Genomic DNA, 21311 nt, shown 5'->3' on the forward strand with positions numbered 1-21311 from the left:
TACACTACTACTACTAGTACTACTCGCCATTACTACTACTGCTTCCGCCGCTGCCGCTGCCTCTGCCGCTACTGCCGCTACTGCCGCTGCTGCCGCTACTGCCGCTACTGCCGCTACTGCCGCTGCTGCCGCTGCTGCTACTGTACTACTGCTATTAACGCACCATCACTATTCTAACTACTACTACTAATACTTCTATTACTTCTTCTGTTACTTCTATTACTACTAATACTATTTCTCCTACGGCTTATTTAGACTACTACAGCTACTACTACTATTTGTACTGTCATTATTATATTACTGCTACCACTACCAATGCTGCTACCGCTATTACTGTTACTTCTACAAATAATACTAACGATACTGCTGCCATTGTCACTGCAGCAACCAACTTCTACTTCTATACTATCAAACTTTTTTATTACGACGATACAGCTAAGTTAGTATTGAACCTTGTTATAATAATTTTATTGATGCAGCTCTTTGCGTAACCTCGGAAGTAAAATAATTCTCAAGACGAAAATTCTATTTGTATACTATGTCAGATATATCACTTTAAATAATCTCAAAACTCCTCTGACACTTAAGGATCTATGCTGTCAGCAGAAACCAATCACAATTCAAACAAATGTAGTTCTTACTTTCACGCGCCAGATGTTGCACCTCTATTGTTTTATCATGCAAATTACACGTGAGTAGATCATGTCTTTGTGGCAGTGTAATATACCCATGATGCCTTTCCAAGTACAAAGACCGGTCAACAACAAAGAGAGAGGTGTCAATAGAAAATCTGCTAAATCTGGTTACATTGAGTTGCTTTTTTCACTTTCCAAGCTTTATTGAATGCCAGAGATATTTGAAAAATTTCGACCGATCTCCTTTGATGCCCAAACGAAACTAATTCCTTCATTTGAGCTCTGAATGCAATTATTGAACGGTAACGATTGTGGGCTCATTCAACCGGAACGTAGTCACTATCGAGAACTGCTTTCTGGCGAATAGCCAATAATGTGCTTGCACGAACCTGAAATAGCACGATAACATAAAGAAAAAAAAAAGACCTTAGATGAATACACAAATGATAACGTCGTTAGATTTTCGCCGATTCTATCGCTTTTACTTCAATTACCTACTGAAACTTAAGGTTGCTCTGTTAAACCCAAATAAGTTCAAGGTCGCTTGAATCGATTAACCAGTTGCTAAGCATCGGGTATAACTTGTTTGTTTGTCGGAAGAAGCAGTTGATAAAATTTTGATTATTATCAAACGTTGCTTGTCTTCAGGGTGAAACGGTTCGTCTCCCATACCAAGTCGTGCTCACTTGAGCTTATTTATTATGACAATTTGTTCCTTCAGATCGGATTCATGGAAACGAAATAGATTGTCTCCTTGAATCTGTTTATCGTGACCGAAACGTCAGCTTAAATGTGTTCAAATGTATGGCACCTGTACGTTTTATACAATGTTGATAAAATCCACTTGCTCGCCTCCTGGCATACCAGTTGAATTTAAACGTCACAAATCCTAAATATTTCATTTAATGTTGTTGTTTGTACACCGAATATCCTCTAAACAGAATCCCTCAGAGAGGTTCAATTGCAAGGTAATGCAAACTGATCGTCAAGCCAGCGTTGATAGTCTCAAAACAAAACTTGTTTCCAGTAAAAGTTTATGATACTTAATATTCTGAATCGATGCGGTTATTACGTCTGCCTGCGGCTTTGTAATTGTAATGCGCTGCAAATAATATGTCTAGTTCTCTGTTCGAGAGTCCACTGGTCCAAAATTTAATATCTGTCTTTGTCCTTCTGTAATTTGAGATGTGCGAGTCGTGCCAATCAATCATCAAAGTGTTGGCTCCGCCTGCTAATGTGTCACAACAAGCAACACATGCACTTTCACCAAACTGGATCAACCGGTTTGGTCCAAGCACTTCAGTTGAGACTGCGCAGGCTGTATTATGACGTCGGGACGAGAGTTCGGCAATCGAGATTGAAGCGAAATTTGAAGCAAATATATACTGAAAAATTTGAATTGATTGCAATTCATTTGAATAGGGTTTCAAAGTGAGCATGGTAGCGTAAATTTTCCTCACAGTATAACAGCATCCAGAAAGTACTCTTGTGCTGTCACTGGTTTTAACAACAAACACTTCTAAGAGAACTTCTTGGAATAAATCTCTTAAAACTAGGATGGTTTTCGGAGCGAAAAACGATTACAATTTTCCGGAAAGGCCTTGACATGCAGCAAAACACGTTTGGTAAGCGTAATTGTGTATAACAAAGAATCGCTTTAGCGAAAACATAAGCACAATTACGGCTATTCAAATTCGTGACCCACCAAATGCAATTTGCGTTATGAGCGAGCGCGAACCAATCAAAATCGAGGACGCTTGGGTGTGTGTCAGCTACAACTACAACCGGTAAACATACAAACAAGCTGTCAATCACGCTTACGTCATTCTAAACAATCCGAAAAATTCCGACTAAACACGATTTTAGGCGAGTCTGCGCACCTGTATTCTCCTGGATCTTCGTGACAGTGTACGTTCCGTTCGTGACGTCAAAAGACGCGTGGTTCGCTTGTAGGCGAACAATAATGGCCGCGTTCGTGTGTGGTGAATGACGTTTTCGGTGGAATAGTGCACAGTCTCCATGAAAAACTTGACATTTATAATTCTTACAGATCAAAGTTTCAAATAAGAAACTCCCGCCATTAGTGAATCATGGCGAACGCATCAAACGTTTTCCGGGTTGGAGGTGAGTGTGATCACACTAGAAACTTCAGAGAATTTTTCACTGAAAAGCTTTATTTCCCACTCTTGAGGAAATCGCGTTTAATAGTGTGTCTTTCCTTGCCTTGCCTTGCCAATGCTTCATTTCTCGTGTATACTTAAATTGGAAGTAAAAATATCTCTTTGATCTTGCTAGGAATCTTTTACTCTCGGACGATTGCGTTATTTTATCCGTATGCCGGGAGAATGAACAAAAACCTCCGTACGGTGTACGAATGTTAACGGGGACTTCACTACTGCTATTCTTTATCAGAAAACCCGAGGGAAGTCTTATGAAATCAATTTGTTCTAGCCCTTGATTTTAAGGTCGTATTAATGATGATGATTTGATTTGGAAAAGACGAAAGCAAAACCGAAAAAACTTCACGAAGCGTAGTTTCAGGTCTGTTGATTCGGTGCGCGCGGTTACCAGCTTAGCGGCTGTCGTTGCGACCATGTGCGTTTTTTCGGTTGCAAACCGTATTTCAGATGATATCTGACGACTTTAAACAGGTGGATTGCGTTAACTCATTTTTATTTTAACACAGATTATGTTTACGTTGAAACTAACCCGGCGTTACCGTATCAAATACGAAGAATTGAGGAGTTGACCAAGGTAAAAAATTTAAGGTGGTTCTGAACATTTATTCATAAATATGTTAATTACTAAATTTGGTCGTGGACTTAGAATAACTTTCTTCTCTTTTCTTTTCCAGACAAGTAATGGGCAAGTTGAAGCTAAAGTTCAGTGTTTCTACAGAAAGAGAGATTTATCTTCAGCACTTGCAGTACAGGCTGAGAAACATTTGAGTAAGTATGGCCAAACTGGAACTATCTAGACACATTGCACATTTTCTTTCTTCAAATGTTTTTTTCATTTTGACATGATGCAAAGAAAATAATGAAATCATGGAAAATGTGACTAGCCACTAAAATTTCCTGGCTAAGATTTGCTTTTTATTGAGATTTATCTCTGGTGTAATTTGAGATAAACAATGTTGCTTTATTCATGTTAATCATTGTTAATATTTTACTTTGAAAAGCCTATAATGCCTGTGTTTGTCAAAATCCCTTATTTTTCCAACTATTCTATGGTTTCTGTGATACATGCTCAGAGAAAATTTGGTACACAGTGGTCATATTGAAATATTTCTGGTCTTATTCCTCTCAAGCCATAGGCACAGTTCTGTTATGGTCTCAGTTCGAGCAGACATTCTAGTAAGAGTGGGTTTGATTTGCATGAAGGATTTTACTAATGATTTTAAGGGAAGCAGTCAAAAGCTATGTTATTTCAGGGTGCTATAAATTTTCGAAATTCTCTGAATTGATGAGAATGCCCTCCCAGGTCACATGCCTAGAAATGATCTCATATTTCATGTCAATTATTGTCCTAATAAAATGCAACATTTTGGTATTGTTTTAAACCTCGAGCCTGTGATGAGTAACTTTTCATCTTGAAGATTTTCATTCATGTTATTACCTTATTTTTGATGTTATAATTATTGCAAATTTGCAAGGAAAGAAAATATATTCCCATGTTCCCCTTCATCATCAGTAGTACTGGAATGGGGAATTTTTATCACTGTAGTTTGTTCTTCATTGTTGGGTTTTAAGCATTTATTAGTAATTACAAGATAACTAATGATAATACCAAGAGAATGGTGGTGGTTGTTAAAAATAGCTATTTAACTCAACAGAAGGGTTTCTAGCTGCTTGGAAGCTGTAAATGTGATTAATGATAATCAAATTATCCACAGTTCTCATATTTCAGAAAATCTATTGCATAACATCATACTTTCTAGTCAATGCCCTTAGCCTCTGGCATAGTAAAAGATACTGATATTAAACTCTTGGTTATGCTTCGCGGAGCACGTACACCACAGGTGACCAACATCTCTTTGTAAGGGACATAGATAACCTTGTTTGTATAAAACTTTTGAAAAGCTTAATACCCCAGAAACCTGAGACGAGGCCTTGAGGAACCCAGATGTTCCTCTAGGAGCTCCATTTTGTAACTGTGCTTTGAGGTATCTGTTTTCATACTGATTATGCAATACAATGTTCTTGCAGTACAAGCAGAAGAGGATGCAGAAATTGAAATGGGTGATAGTGAAATGGAAGATGTCTTAAGACATCAGCTGATTCACAGAGAGGTCTTTTTGTCCAGACAGTATGAAAATATCAATGCCAACACCATTAGGTAAGAAGATAAAACATAATTTATTTTATATTTTCTCATTTTATCCCTATGGACTTGTGGCAATGTTATTCTGTTGTCTAGAAATGTCAAGTTAACAAATAAGTTATCAGTATTCCCAAAATCGAATCCCCAAGACCAGTCAGAAACATTAGGGGGATATATAAATTTGTATGCAGCTGTTGGTGTTCATTATAATGCTTTGCAGAATATGTCCACACATCATTCTGATGTAGTAAATTGTGGTTTTTGATAACTAAATTTTATACTAGGGTTCCTGTAATACAATATAAGAGATAAATCTACACAGCAACATGCAAAATTTAGAAGTTATTTTGATGTATATTTTGTACTCTCACAACTTTACAACTTTTTTTACAGAAATTATTTCCTGTCAAAATTAACCATTTCCTTTTATTTTTGACATAAATAAAAAAATTGAATAAGCTTTATCACGGCTTGTTTATGATCAGAATCATTATTTTAATCTGTAACCACACGTGTTTAAGACATGATTGTGGTATTTTTAGACAAGATATTTAGCTTTTACAAAATCAATACATTTCCAATTACAATTCACAAAAATCAAAACTACAACTGCCTTTACTTGGAGAATGATGAAATTTAGGGTTACTGATTTCAGGAATTTAATTTGGGAAAACTTAAACTTAGCAAAGTTAAGATAATTTTATGTTACAAGGTGCCTTTTTCATGTAACGTTGTTTTGTGGTTTTCGAATTGCTTAAATAGGAAAGAAGAAAAGGGGAAAGTGAGAAAGCAGATTAAAATTTGGATCACTGAAATTTCCTTAACTTTTTGTTTTGCAAATAAGGCAATCATTGTTTCAATGTGATTTGAAACAGGTCTGTGTCATCCTTCTCTTAACACATTTATTGTGTTTATGGTATTCAATTTATATCATAGAATTGTTTCATAACAAGTTTTCCATGATTATGAAGCACACACGTGTACTCTTGTGGATATATTTTTATAGTACAACAACTTTCCTGTTTTGAAAATGGAGACAATTCAAAATTCTAGAGCATATTGATTATTATTGCAAAATAGGCACCGCAAAGGTTCCAGTTACAAATTTCAAACTCATAGCAGGCTATTGTTATGTCAGGTTTCTAATGTTTTGGGATCAATATACATTGTTCTTTAAAAACAATAATTTTAACTTGAATTGTGTGACTGTGTTTTTGCATGCTGTTTGTGAATTTTGGATAGAATAAGAAAGAAGCAAAAAAAGAATGAAATGCTTTTTATCCAGAACACAGAGAAATCACTACAGAAACTCAAGATGTTTTAGAATTTCTTGACATATCACTCAAAATTTGTTTTGAGTGTATTAGCGTGCTTACAAACCAACACTATTGCATAACTTACATTGCACTGATTTTATTGATTGCACAATCACTGATTATGTTTATTACATATCTCTTTTTCCTTCTTAATAATTCATGGAGAGTGGTGTTGTAGCTGGTACAGCATATGTTTGTTAGCTAGAAATCTTTTTATTAGCTGTCTTTTTTAAAATCAGAAATCAAGGAAGAATCTTTTTTAGCACCCTGGACTGTGATAAACATTATATTCCCAGAAATTTATGGCCAAAACTGTGTTGAGAAATAAAAGTGAACAAATGGTTGGAAGCTATGTATTTTTAGCCCAAACTACTGTTCAATAATAATTTACTTTTATATAAAAATAATACTATTTTGTAACAAATGAGCCTTGGTATATATGTATGGAGTCAAAAATGAATTTGTGAAGAATTGAGAAATGTGTGGATTTGTGTGATATTGTTTTGAAATTACAAGTTGAGTTTTTCATTCATTATTGATTTTTTAGGTTATTGAGATTTTGATTTTTTGCACTGTATAATTCTTTTTTCTTAGGGGAAAATGCTTGGTCACTCTTTACAATGAAGCTGAGATTCTACCAAAATATTTAGAAAAAGAGGTGTGTTCTTAATCATTTATACTTACAATGTTTGAAGTGATCATGTGTTCTATTATACTGATTATATGTTCCATTCTTTTAGGACTGGTTTCATTACTTTCTTGTTTATGATCCCCAACAAAAAACTTTGGTTGCTGACCGAGGAGAAATGGGAATAGGCACAGCTTATCAGGCTCAAGTACCCAAGACAGCTAAGAAAGGTTGGTTGTTGACTTTTGTTCGGTATGGTCCAGGGTGCAGTCGTACAAAGGGTGTATAACACTATTCAACAGCTAAATCGCAATCCAGCGGACAAGTGATAGCAAAATGCAGTACACTATCCACTGAATAGAAATTTCTCCGGTGGACATAGAGTTATCCAACCTTTGAACGACTGGGGCCAGGTCTTTTGAGGACCACAATTAACATGATCAACACAGAATACTTTCAGTTTGTGGTATAAAGTCAGGATTTCATCTGGCTATCATCCTCTTCTAGAAGGCATGAAACATGTGTTCAAGACCAAAAGTGTTTGGTTGAATACTTCTCTTACAAAATTGTATATCTGCCTATATCAAAGGTCAAGTTTGGTTTTGATGCCTGACACGATGTATGATACAAGATCCTTTTGGATCCTAGGCTTTAGATGTCAATTTCAGTAAAGTTATTAAGTGCACATTAACTTGTGATGAATTTTGACCTGGAATGGGTTAAACTTTTTTGTTCTCTTCAAACTTAAGGACTTCAAGATGACAGAGATCTTTCTAAACTGGAGACTTTGGTTTGGAACCCAAAGAATCCTTTACAAGATCAACACATCGATCAGTTTCTTGTTATAGCAAGGTACATTGTTAAAGCAGTATTAACAAGATGTTTTTGATCTTTTTTTTTCCTTTACCTTCTAACCTCCAAGGTCTAGTTTGTAACTCCCCCTTCTGAATGTCACACATTTCCTAGTAAAACACCACTTTGTTCAATAATGTTTTGATATTGTAAGGAGAAGATGCATTTTAATCACTCTAGGGATTTAGAGAGTTAACCCTTATGACTAGTGACCAGTGTATAATTTCTCCTGAACACCATTATTGCTGAATCATTCTTAAAGATCCTAAGAATAAAGGAAATGATTGGCAGCCTAAAAGGCTTTGATTGTTAAATAAATTCTCCTTGTCATTATTAAAGAAAATTTGTAAAGAAGAGTATTAAGGATTAAATTCTTAATACTCTTCTCTACAAATTTTGAATAATGAATTGTAAGGGAGTAAATGGTCTCGAAGTAAATCAAAGTGATGAATTGCTTCACATCTAAGCCTTAGCCATGTTGTCAGTGTTGTGCTCTTAGAAAGGACACTGAAAAAGAGAAACTGTGTATTGGAAAAAGGGTTGCCCTTTTTGGGTCTCCCAGACTTTTTGCCTCTCTGTTTTGAGAACTAATGCTCTGATTTCTTCCAGTGTAGTTTGGCAAAGCTGTTCTAATCTTTTTTTATTTATGGTTAGATCTGTTGGAACATTCGCCAGAGCTCTTGATTGTAGCAGTTCAGTTAAGCAGCCCAGCTTACATATGAGTGCTGCAGCAGCTTCCCGGGACATTACACTGGTAAGTTTTGAATGATTAGTTTCTTGTGCATTGTGGCATTGGAACTAAGACTTCTCGAAACCACTTATGGCAATGTGGTTTCTGAGCTCACTTGGTTGTAGTTCTTGTCCATAACCTTTAAGGTGTGGGAGAAAGTGCTCTATTTTCTCATTTATTATTACATAAAAATTTAATTTATGTACTGGTGATGCTTAGTATGTCTAGGATAGGTCTGTGACTGTATGTTGTTGTTAAAAGGTATCTCAATCGTTGGTAGGCCAAAAATTAATAAGTTTGTTTATACATGGAAGGGAATGAAGAATCCAATTGTAAACAACTTGCATATATATTTGATTTGCTGCAGGACCCAAGCCAAAATGAATAAAAAGAACATAAGGGTTTTACCCTATCAGAAAAATCATATTGTTGCATAAGATTTACTTTCATGTGTAGTGTAAGTTTTGTTGAAGACCAGCTTTGAGTTTGATCAAATCTGTTGCATTCCTCAAACATTCCAGAATTTTCTGGTCATGCTTCAGATCACATACCCTTTTATAAATTTTACTGCTTTTTAGTGATAGTTACTTGCCCTTCACTTGTACCTGGCTTTGCTTTTAATTGATGGGAATTTCATTTGAATAAGAATAGGTCAAGATCAGAGGCAAAATAACCTAATAATAATCTGATTAGATCTAGTGCCTTATTCATGACATAAAATTCTTTCATGTAATCTGATATGTGATTGAGGGATACAATATAGAAATGTCTGTTGTTTGAGAAATAATTAAAGAAAGAAGTCAGGGACATATTGATTGAAAAAAAGGTCTAAGCCTCTGGTTTTAAAAGTGCTGTTAGCACTTTAAGGTTCCCCTCATAGAGGCATTATATTAAATCCTTTGAATGATATGCCTCCTCTTGAGTGGAAATGTTAGAGGTGGTTGAATTGAAGCAAGGGGATAAGTAAGTGAACTTGCACAGTATGTAAAAAGTTTTTAAGTCTGAGCAATGTTAGACATAGGGTTTAATGCTGTACAATGAAATTCTGAAGATGAAAGGAGTAATATTTTTTAAGGTTTCCGACTCTATTTATGAGAACCTTGCAGTATGGCAGAAATACTTCAAACTATTAGTGCATACTTTTTTGTTGGGTTTCCCTGATTTGTCAGAGTATGCTCTCTTTCCTCCAGTTTATACAAAGGAATTTCTTTCATTTTTAACTTGGTGACTGACTGCTACACTTACAGATTTTTCCAATATAAAGAAATAGAAACTCATTTCAGATGTGTTTTTTACTATGAGTTCTCATCGCTCAATGATGATGGTGATCTTTGTTCTGGTTGTTAGTTTTGATTACTTTTGTTTTGTCAGCACTTAAATGAAAAATGCTCGAACACCAAATTCCCATAACTATTGCACAAGAAAATGGTTAGAGGGGAGTATTATGAGAAAGATCTTGGGACTACTGAGTAATCCCTGGTAGAGAGTGGAAGGGTTGAAAGTTTGAAGCAGAATACGTCATGTTGATGTGTCCTCCACCATTTTGTACTTTGTTTTTATTGAATTTCTACGTCTCAATTTTGTTTTAGTCTCATGCCATGTGTGCTCTCCATAATAATGGGTACAATGTCAGCAAGGCAATTGCTAGTCTGGTTCCCTCTGGTGGACCCATTCTTTGTCGCGACGAGATGGAGGAGTGGTCAGCAGGTTGGTGTATCAGATCATTTCCTTGCAATTTTCAGTTAACAATATTTCAATTTTTAAAAAGAAAGTGGCCAGCTTTCTTGTAAACTCTTCTTAAATGGATCAAAATACATCTTTCAACCTGTATATGAACTCATGTAAATATATATATTTTTTGCTACACATATAAATATTTTTTGCTACACATATAAATATTTTTTGCCTCATTGGGATTTATTATTACTGTATATTTGCTATCATTGTAGATTACAATGGAATTGCCTTGTATGGGGGAGCCGTAAAAAAGTTTATTATCCAACTGCACTTCTAATAGTACAAATAATGTTTGAAACAAATATCACACCATATTTGTACTTCAGAAATATCCATGAAATTTTCCCGCACTGAATTACAGTTTGGCATGTTGGATAATAAATCTCTTATTAGACGTTTTGTGGTGTAGTATCGCTAAGTATTTTTACTAGTTGTTTGTAACCTCTAGGGCTCGTCAAAATATGGCACAACTCATAAAAATACTCAGTGATACTACACAATAAAACGTCTAATAAGATATTTGTATTGTATTGTACAGTTAATTTCACTGAATCTCACAGTGATTTTTTTGTTGATTTTGAATTTCTGGTCTATTGCACATAAAGCATTGGTTAAGTGTCAATTGTCCTTTTGCTCCCATGTTAAGTAAAATATAATTTTTTTCTTACCACTTACTGTCAACAATCCAGTCAAGCCCAGTGATAGAAAATTATGTAGAGAATCTATTTCATTTTTGAATTTCAGTTGCTTTTTTCCCTTCCTCTTCCCCCTTCATGTTAGGTTTGTGTTCTCATGTGGTGTGCATGATTGTTTGTAAGTTAGCCAATCACATCAGGGGGCTTTGGCCTTGACATTGTAGAAACTGGTGGGCCATTTTCTTGCACGTATCTTAGTTGTTTTTCTTTTGTGGGACTTTTGATGAAAGTAATTAAAGAATTGTCTATTTATTATTCTAGGAGAAGCAACTTTGTTTGAAGAAGCCCTTCAAAAATATGGAAAAGACTTTGCTGACATTCAGAAAGACTTTGTAAGTAATGGTGATATTCTGTCAATGTTGAGATCTGTGCTTGTCTATTGTTTTGTGTTAAACCTTTATATGTTCACCTCTGGGGCAACTGTTAAACTCTTTGTTTCATCATGTGACTTCAGCTTCCTTGGAAGAGTCTACCAAGTATAGTGGAATATTATTACATGTGGAAAACCACAGACAGATATTTACAACAGGTTAGAGAAAAGCTCTGTGATGAAAGTAATATAAACTTTTTCTGCTTAATTTGTCATTCATTGTCTTTTTTATCATTGTGAAGCTCCTGCACTTTGGTATTATGTTACAAAAACTCAATTTCTACAATTTTCAATTCCATCAAGCCATCTGCTCAGTATGTTGCACAACTGAAGAGTGTTTTTTTCCTTAAACCAAAGCACAAGATTTGGGTCACAGTTGTTTTTTTCTTATTTAATGCATTTTTCAATGCAGGTAGAAAAATTTATTTTCAGGGGAAAGGTGGATGCTAAATAGTAAATATGCCATCTGCTTGGCACAACGAAACTTGTATCATTTTACATAAACTCTATTATTTTTTTAATCCAAATTTAACATTATTACTTAAAATGGTACTTTAACTTAGTTTACTCTTTTTGCACTCTCGAAACCTATTTTGACTTTCATATACTTTATTTACAAAATGGAAATAAATTATTATAAAGCAATTAAAATAATTCAAATGTTTTTTTTTTTTAATTCTGTTTTTATTTTTTCCTCCGCACACTAGAAACGACTCAAAGCAGTCTCTAAGGAATGTAATCTAACGCAGATCTACATACCTGGCCTGTAAGTAATCCAGAACACCTGGCATTGACTGAAGCATGACAATAATTGATTATTTCTTTATGAATTGAGGTTGGGTATGTCAAGTTCAAAGTTAGAAGAACCCTTTTGTTTTATAAATAGAGCACTTTATTGTTCTGACCACATTGTGATGTCACCCATTACTGAACAGATCCACAGCAACATGGAATGTACTGTTTAAGAATGTCCCACCAACAGTAATCTTGATAAACTTAAATTGTATCTTCTCAAGGAGTTGTGCCTGAAAGTGTAGTTTTAATAGAATTGAGAAGTCTTACACCCATTCACATTGTTGAGAGGCTTTTGTTTTTAATAAATTACAAATAGCCTTCAGATGAGCGTTCTGGTGAACATAGCTTTTTCAAAAGATTCTGCTTTTTATTGCATTTGCAGACAGGGAAATAACTTGATGTTTTGTTTGCTTATTTTCAGTGGTGGAAGTACAAGCCAGTCAGGAAAAAAGCAAACATCTACCATAATATTAACTCCCCCACCTGGTGTCGCAACCAACCTCATTGGTGTAACATGTGAAAGTTGTTATGGTAAGTATGTAGGGGTTTCTTTAATGTTTCAGCAGGTGGGCAGAACTTTTTGAACTGTCACTCTTTATAAGATAAACTTTTCTCCGGATAGTTAAACCAGGTGGGCAAAACCGTCCTCACAACTGGTCAATTTGCCTGGTGCCCAGGCCCTTAATGAAACCCCTGAAGTATGGTGTAGCTTAAGTTACAGTCTTACAATGTTAGGAACTGTTGCAGCAGCTGTGCCTACAGACTGTCACTGGTCCTTTTTCATTTTAAGATAATTTGGTTTTTATCTGACTTTTTGAGTGATAGCACTTAGTCTGCCCTTCTTCAGGACTTTTTCTTTCACCCTGTTGAAGGGATATTGCTCATATTCACAATATCAAATTGATAGCACTAACTTTTGTCAACCTGTGCCATAAAAAAAATTCTTTACTTGTGACTACAGGTACCTCGTCCCAGCAGTGGTATCCTTGGGGAGTTCCTAACTCACAGCACAAATTCTGGCTTTGCACGTTGTGCTGGATTTACTGGAAGAAATATGGTGGACTTAAAAGACCAGGTGTTCATATTTACATTTTACACCTTTTGGCTTAGAACTCAGAATGTTTGTTCGGGGAAGATTGCATATTTATGATGCTCTCCAAAATTAGAACATTAAGTCAATACTTAAAACTGAAGTTCAATACAGTAATGACAGTAGAACACTAGAAGAAAAAGTCTAATGGACTGTACAGTGTAAAAACATTCTTTAATGACAGTTAATGGTTATGATTCAAGTTTCCCCTTTACAAAATGTATGGACAAAGTGAACTGAACTACTCAAGTCAGGCAACAGACCCCGGCTTCAAAAAGTCACAAGTAGATAATCCAAGTCAAACTTAGTTTAAAAGAGAGTGATGCGAGTGCAAACACCAACAGGAAAAGGTAGATTAGTTGGTGGTTTTCAATTATGGCAGACATGTTGGATTTGGACCACCAAGATGAAAATCCTCCTAAATTCTGCTGTTGGCAAGAGTGGGATGTGAAACTGGGACTTATTAATCATGAATCCAGAGTGGAGTATAGTACTGAGTACATCTTGTTTGTCTAGAGAGGATGAACATCTGTAAATGTTCTTATTAACTTTTCTCTTGCCTTGGTTTTAGATGGTCTGTCTGGAAAGGGTCATGGTGGTCTCCAACCCAGCTACACCTGTAGAGTCTGTGGCAAGGTCTTCAACAGAGCAGGTATGTACAGTTACATGATGCTTTTTCATGGGAAACTGAGCAGGAAGGAAATCAAAACAACATCATAGCTTGATAAAATTTGTGCAAGGTTGTTGATGCAGAAGTGAGCTTTCACGAATAAACAGAAACGTTTTGATAACCCAACTCAAAATGTGCAGTTTCATTACTGAGTTTGTTTTGAGGAGGTGCAGTAAATTTAGAGGTTAATTCTGACTCGCATAGCTACATCTCTTATGGGCCGTTAGTCCATTTGATAAATCTGGTTTTGGTTTTTTGACACTCCATTAAAAGATCACAGTATTAAATGATATCAAAACTCAAGAAAAGCCAATCTGATTTGGTTGGTTAACCGCTCCTGGTTAGCTCAATTGGTGGAGCGCCGGACTGTTGTGTGGGAGGTCGAGGGTTCAAGCCCCGGCCGGACCAACACTCAGGGTCTTAAAATAACTAAGGAGAATGTGCTACCTTTCTATATAATATCAAGAAATGGATAGATATCCTAGTCTTCTCGGATAAGGACGAATAAACCGTCGGCCCTGTCTCCTGCTGGGCTAGGGGTAGGACAGGGCCCGCAGAGTGGATTTTCAAGTGGGGGGGGGGGGCTAATGCAAACGCGTCAGCGGGAGCCAACTAGGGGGGTCTGGGGGTATGCTTCCCCGGGAAAATTTGAAATTAAAGTCTTCTGAAATGGCTTGAAATGGATCTAAAACTGCCAAAAGTGAAGTTAATTTTTAATTCTTATAAAACAACGAGTAACAAACTGGCCTTCACGTTTGACCAAATTTAAATGAACAGACTAACTTCTAAGTAAAAAAAAAATAGTGATTTAATCAGCCAAAAAAGTGGGGGGGGGGGGGCTAAAGCCCCTAGCCCCACCCCCTGCGCGGTCCCTGTAGGAGACGTTAATTTCAAACGCACGTGATTACTGTGTGGTGGATCCCCTTCCCTGGGATGGGATGGGTGGGTATATCTGCCGAGATGGGCTGTATTGCCCTTTGCAGATTTAAACATAGATAGATAGATTGGTTAATTGCAAATTCGTGTGCAAAGTTTTTTCCATTTTTTTGTAACATTCTTGTAATATTGACACACTTGTAGATTTATTCGGAATCCTATTTGAAAAGCTATTCGGAAAGCGAAGCACGTGTTCGTTTCTACTCTGTCTTGTGAGTTTAAAATGCTAATTAGTGTCTTCATCACGAACATAACGTCGGGCGAGCTCGGATTTCGTAATCGGAAATCAACCCGAGATGACCTCTTTCTAACGGATTTCGGAGTACGCTTTCCTTGCAGATTTTTGCTCTCATATAGCAATGTTTTCTGTCATCAACAGAGCGTCTGTCTAGCCACATGGGGACACACAAGATGTACAAGTGTGCGGTGTCACGATGTGAAAAGGTACATTTGTCACGATTTGGGTTATCTTGATTGTGGTGTGACTGTAACTTCGTGAGCACAAGTGTGGTACTCTGGTGAGAATGCTCCTTTCTCAGCTCCTGTACTAGCTGTGCTTGCGTTCAACACCTAGATATTTTCTCCTATACAAAGAGATTCAGAAAAGATCACAACCACCGACATCATCGTTCCTCCTTTATTAAGCATAAATGTATTTTAATCTTCTCCGTCCTTAGTTATGCGTACTTACGTATTTTTTTTTATAGTCATATAATTGATATTGCCATTTTCGTCTTCACCAGGTTTTTAACTCTCGTCCCAACCTCACTCGGCACCTAACGGCCGTTCATGGCTGCAGACCACCCAGCCCGCGTAAACTCAAACCCAGGTCACCGTTCTATATCAGGGCCTTGCCGCTGACCAGACTGGCTCGGCGGCTGTGTCAAGATCTGTATAACAAAGTACATCATTGCCGAGTGGTCGGAGAAGCTCTGAATATCCAAGAAATCAGATCACAATGTAAGTTTACCATTGTTCAGTCTTTCATAGTTTCCTATAGTTCTATTTAACAATTATTCCACGAGCGCGCGTTGGATATGAGATGATAGATAGCCAACTCGGCGCTACGCGCCTCGTTGGCTATAATCATCTCATATCAAACAAGCGCGAGTGGAATAATTGTTTTATTAAAAACGTTAAATTAAATTATCAAATTTTATTAAATTTTTAGCTCCCTTTTAATTTTAAGCTGACACGTACGCTTACCATATTTGTAGATTATGGTATATTGCCTGATATACCATAATGGCTAAGCCAATAAAAAGTCTTGAATTGCATTATCCAATGATCTAGTTTTAATAATGTCTTTTAGTTTATAGCATGATAACTTTACTCCCACCGTGAAAATAATTTTCAAGCATTGAACTGATCATTGCTCTTCCATAAACTTGTGTCGGTTTGGCAGGAAAGTGGTTACAACAAAATTTTTACAGTCTTGGATTCTTTCACAAAGTGTGAACCTTTGAAAACACATTTTGAAGACCTTGTGAAAACAACATGGTGAAAATCAGAACGGATTCCGGCTTTTATATTGTAATTGATAGGAAATTAAATTTATTGTCCTGTGATTATTCTCAGCCGATAGCATGGAATACTTTTGTATCCCTCTTTTGTGGTTTAATTGTCTGTGAATTTGTTTTTGCTAGGTTTAAAGAGGCTAGAGACGCCCAAAGCTGAGGCCATAATCAAAGCGAAGAAACGGAGGGTAGAACGAAAATTGCACGATGTCGTGGACAAGATTAAAGCTAACCCACCAAAACCACACAAACCTCCAAAACCGTCCAAACCAACCCTACTACCCCTCCCCAAGGAACACTCACCAACTTCACCATCCCCTCCTACTTCTACTGGTCACTCGATCACCTCCCCGTCAAGAAAAATGATCCCCCCGTCTAAGAGCTATGTACCCATACAGCCGACCCCGCCCAAGGCGAGTGACTGGAAGTACGCAGCCATCCCGTCAGCTAAACCTGTAGTACAGAGTCAGCAAACTTCCCAGCAGACGACCAACCATATGATGGCCAGGAAGCGGTCTCACGATGGCTGTTCCGTGCAACAGAATGGCATTGATGGTAAGACTAGGTAGTGATTTGAAGTCCTACTATTAAAGCAATGGCTGTACCCAACGTCACCGCGTAATTGATCCAAAAAAACTCTTGCCACCCTCCAAAGCGATTGGTTGCAAGACTAGAACCAGTCGTGTCTTGATCACACATGTTTTTCTGTGCATGATGCCTTTTCGGAACAGGCTGAGCCTAGCAGCTTAGAATTAGCAGCCACATTCTGTTGAGAGTGTATTTGTTGGCCTCTCTGTGGTACGCTTTGAGATTGGTGTCCTTGTGTAAAACTCACCCTGGCCTTGTAACCAGTCAGAGGCAAACCTCCAAGCAATCGTGAATTCGTTATCGGCCTTTAGTCTGGCTTCGTTATGTTTTGAACTATCCCGCCCCTCTCATTACTTTGCTTTTGGTATTGCACCAAAAGCGCTCTCAACGCTTAGTGAAAGCAGAGTGTGAAAGTATGTTCGACAAGGTGCTGCTTGTGTTTCCGTCTGCAGGTCCCTCAGCTAAACGACTTAGTGCAACGTCACCGTTGGGGAAGAAAGGCTGTGAGTGCACCTACTGTGGAAAGATTCTTCATAATCAGGGTAAGAGGTTTCTAGTGGGGGACCCTCCAGGACCCACTCCCCCACCCTTATTTTGGGTAAAAAAATCGCAGAAGGAAGAAAAACCGGCAAGTGTACACATCAACACCCCACCTCCTCCCCCCCTCTTTTGTTCAAGGGTCTGGATCCGCCACTGGTGCCCAATGTTAAATGCTTCTTTAATGCAGCATAAGGCGTCAGCTGAAGGTGTGAGTGTGTCAGAGAAGATGAGGTTGGACGATTCCTTCAGGGCTCAAATTTAATTTTTGGATTACTAACCCTTCGGGTTAGTAGACATCTTTTTTACTAACCAAATTATAAAGTTTGGTATCTAAGCTCGCAAGTTACGATATCTCAAATATTGAACATTTTGATAATAATGACTGGGACAAATTAAAGAGTAACTGAAATTGCACGGTGACCTTAAAAACGTTGACAATTATGCACCTATTTTATTTCCCTCTCGTTTACCACGATTAGTCAAGAACAGTACATCTCAGTACAGCACATTCTCTAAAAAGAGTTTAAATTGATTAAACAACTTGGGTATTCTAAGTATTCCTCTGAGAGTAGGGTCTACGTGCTCTTTGTCCTGAGGTCTACCAATGTTTAAATATGTTAGAAAATTTTACTAACCATGTCGGGTTAGTTGGACACATTTTTTGTGTAACCAAACGTTGAAAATTACTAACCATTGGTTAACGGGTTGCCATTAATTTCGAGCCCTGATTCCTTGTTTGGTGAATTTCTCTTAAGTCTTGGAGTTTTGGTCTTAAGTATTATCAAATCGGTGGATTTTTGGATAAATTTCTTTTCTTCGTTAAAAAGAAAATGATTTGGGGTCAGATTTTCCTAGGTATGTAAAAAGTTTGAATTATTAGTCAAAGAGAAATGAAATAGTTAACACAAGGAAGCTTTAAATCGTCCAGACCGATAGTAGGGTAAAGAAACATGACATAATCAAAAGGGAGGATTTAAGTAAAATGTGTGTGTTAGCTTTTAGTGACTATGATGTTCGAATTAGTGCCTTAAACTTAAATCCTAAAGGAGTACTTTCGATCTTATCGACAGCGAGCTTAACACACCATGAACAAACGATGCATGCGTCTGCAGAGCCGCCCAAACAGCGGTCGTACCCCGCATATTGTGACGTAAGCCCGGCTTTGGGTCCCGGATCTACCAAGATTGTGCCATATGCTCAGCACTCAGTGACGTCATACATCAATGGACAGCTTCATGTAGAGCGTGGCATGAACAATTTGCCGAACTACGCTCCCCCAGGGGCTGCAAATAAGCCGTACCTCCTTCCAAAGCCTACAGCTCCGGTGAAGGGAAATCCCGAGGGCGGTGTCATAGCGAATTCAGTGGCCACACCAGAGCCTAACAGGGTGGTAGTCGGTGAGAATGCCAAGCCGGTGGAAAATAGCAAGCCCAGTCAGGTGATCAAGTCTGTTAGCTCCAAAGGTCACCATCACCTGAATCCGCAGTTCATTGATCCGCCTGAGGAATTCCAGTTCCGCTCAAACAAACGTTCAAGGTAACCCGATAATTTTATGACGAGAACCTATCGGTAAGAGGTGTATTGTAGGATTCTTTTGTGTTTCGTCTTCATCGTGATATGTTTGTTGCATTGAAAGCGCTTTTGGACCACTGGGAAAAGACCCTCTATAGATGTATTGTTATTAGTTATCGTATGTTATTATTATTGTTATTATTATTATTGTGGTGATGTTTGCTAACAGTGCCTCTCTTTTCGGCGAAAAAAAAAATGTAAGCGCGGCGCGTGAAACACTGGGAGTGAGACGCACGGCGCGCAAACATCAATTGTTTTTTCTTTTTTCACTGAGTTTTTTGGACTCGCGCGATGGATTCAGCGAAAAGGGGGGATTGCTTGTAGTCTAGAATCAAAAGCTCATGGTTTTTGTATGTTTCTCCTACCTAGGAAAGCACGCAGAGTCTTGCCAGCGGACTCCCAAAAAAAAGTTGCGAGGAAACCGTGGAAAGAAGTGAAATGTAGCGTGCATCTGCGCGCCCTTATTTACGCCATGCCCCCCCCGCCGGAAAGCGAGGCAGTAGAACCCATTGTAATTGACGATGACTAAGATGTCGATCAAATGCAAACTTGCAACTCGCGCTTGGGACGGTTAAAGGTAGCGACATGTGTGAGTCACATGGTATGTGATGTCACCACAAGCTTTGCATGGCCTAAGATTCAGTGGCTGCTTTGATCTCGTGAGGTTCTCGAGATAACTTCTTCAAAATACGAGCTATTTTGGCCTGAATCTGGACAATCTGTAGTTTATGTGGTCAACAAGTAAAACTGACCCATTTCCTTGCGTCTTCAGCGTGCAATTTGCACGAAGACGGTAAATTAAGTCTTCTTTTTAATTAGGAAAAAAATCTGGTGCTTTCTTTTCTTCGACAGCGGATGTCATATACACATTCGCAAATGTAAAGTAGTCTTCGCTGGAATATACCTCGACGAAGGAGAGAGTTAATGGTGTAGAAATTCATTTCAGTATTGACTTTAGCATTCTGTTCCATCATGTGGACTCTATTCATTCCTCAGACGATAAGTTGTGGCCACCGTGCTTAGCAATTCTTTAGAGCTCAAGACCGGTGGCGTTGATCTGATTTATGCATCCTCCCTCCCCCTCCCCCCCTCCCCCCCCTCCCCCCCAAATCCGTATAGATTTTGCTATTCAGGTTGAGCGGTGGTATGTTTAAGAGAGTATGAAGAATATATGATTCAAAGCTGCCTGGGAAAGTCATAAAGTAAAGTGTTTTGCAGTATTGTATTATAGTTATTATGACCGTATATTCGTTTTATATTGAGAGACCCTATGTATTGGATCAGATTTTTATTTTAAAGTACTCTGCCTATTAGTGTTATATTGCTTATGTAATTATTTATTTGGTCTTACAGTAAACTGTAAGAGGCTCGAACGCTGTCTTGGCGAGAGAGAAAAAAGCTTTCAAAGGTCAAATTTGCTGATTTGACTTGTTTTTGCTTTGCCTTAACCCTGTAACTCTTAACAGAGACTGGTATCTAATTTCTCCTTCCTGGATCCTGTTGAATCAAACACAAAAGTCACGAGAATTAAGGAAATGATCGTCAAGATCTTGATTGTTGAACAAATTCTCCTTGTCAGCACCTTAGGAAATGTAGAGAGAACAGTATGGAGAACGTTCACACTGATGTTTAGTATGTAAAGGGTTAACAAACAGCCCTTGCATTCTCCTCTATTCTGGCGTAGGGTGAATGTCTACTCGAACTCAACCTACCTTGACGAATTCCTTTACTATATTTGCAAGAAAAGCTTAGGTTCCTCGGTTGGGTTTCCAGCTGCCAACTTCGTGAGAGGCGGACGCGTTCAGTCACCTTCGGCACTTTATTGAAGTGATCTAGAGTCTTGAAGATAGGACTTATTTCAAGTGGAACCTGACTGTAACTGTTGTCTTTAAACTGAACTATTCTAAAACAATGAAATAAATTGTATATAGTTACTACAGAGAACTGAGGGTCTTGGTATGAAGGACCTAATGCAATACGTATTGTGGTAAGGGGGGGAATACCTCAGTTTTCACGGAGTTTTCTCAATACGTTTCCACTATAGGTAACCCGGGGTGTTGATACTCCGCCCTACCCTCGCCCCCTTCCCCCCCCCCCCTCCCCATTTTCCTCCCTTATGGGATCTAATTTCATCTCAGGCCAATACTAGTCATATTATGTTGGCACAAACATCCGCTGTTGCCCTCCTGGACAGACAGAGAGAGCCTTGATTTAGGATTCACTAACCAGACAGCGGTTCATACCCGAGCTGGCTAAAGCCTCTATTATTGTGACGTTAGAAATCATGAACAACGACGCGATGCGACTCGCAATAAGT

General features: G+C 37.9%; 1 protein-coding gene across 2 annotated transcripts; it reads left to right on the top strand.

The window, feature by feature from the left end:
- The first annotated feature begins 2548 nt into the window (after positions 1-2548).
- Positions 2549-20938, top strand: LOC111324970 (metastasis-associated protein MTA3). 2 transcript variants are annotated; one of them, XM_022928635.2, is made up of 21 exons: positions 2549-2759; positions 3322-3389; positions 3490-3583; positions 4844-4973; positions 6869-6932; positions 7015-7132; positions 7652-7754; positions 8409-8508; positions 10074-10191; positions 11178-11248; positions 11371-11445; positions 11994-12052; positions 12503-12612; positions 13043-13156; positions 13743-13823; positions 15157-15221; positions 15521-15737; positions 16424-16849; positions 17335-17424; positions 18493-18958; positions 19364-20938. In XM_022928635.2, exons 1-21 carry the CDS (start codon positions 2726-2728, stop codon positions 19521-19523), a joined length of 2763 nt encoding a protein of 920 aa, XP_022784370.1. In that variant the 5' UTR covers positions 2549-2725; the 3' UTR covers positions 19524-20938. The 2 variants fall into 2 exon arrangements, with proteins under 2 accessions (XP_022784370.1, XP_088580670.1); XM_088724544.1 differs by having other exon boundaries at positions 2586-2759; positions 17335-17385; positions 19364-19672.
- The last annotated feature ends 373 nt before the right edge of the window (positions 20939-21311 follow it).

The sequence above is a fragment of the Stylophora pistillata genome, chromosome 6 (assembly GCF_964205215.1).
Source record: "Stylophora pistillata chromosome 6, jaStyPist1.2, whole genome shotgun sequence".
NCBI lineage: Eukaryota > Metazoa > Cnidaria > Anthozoa > Scleractinia > Pocilloporidae > Stylophora > Stylophora pistillata.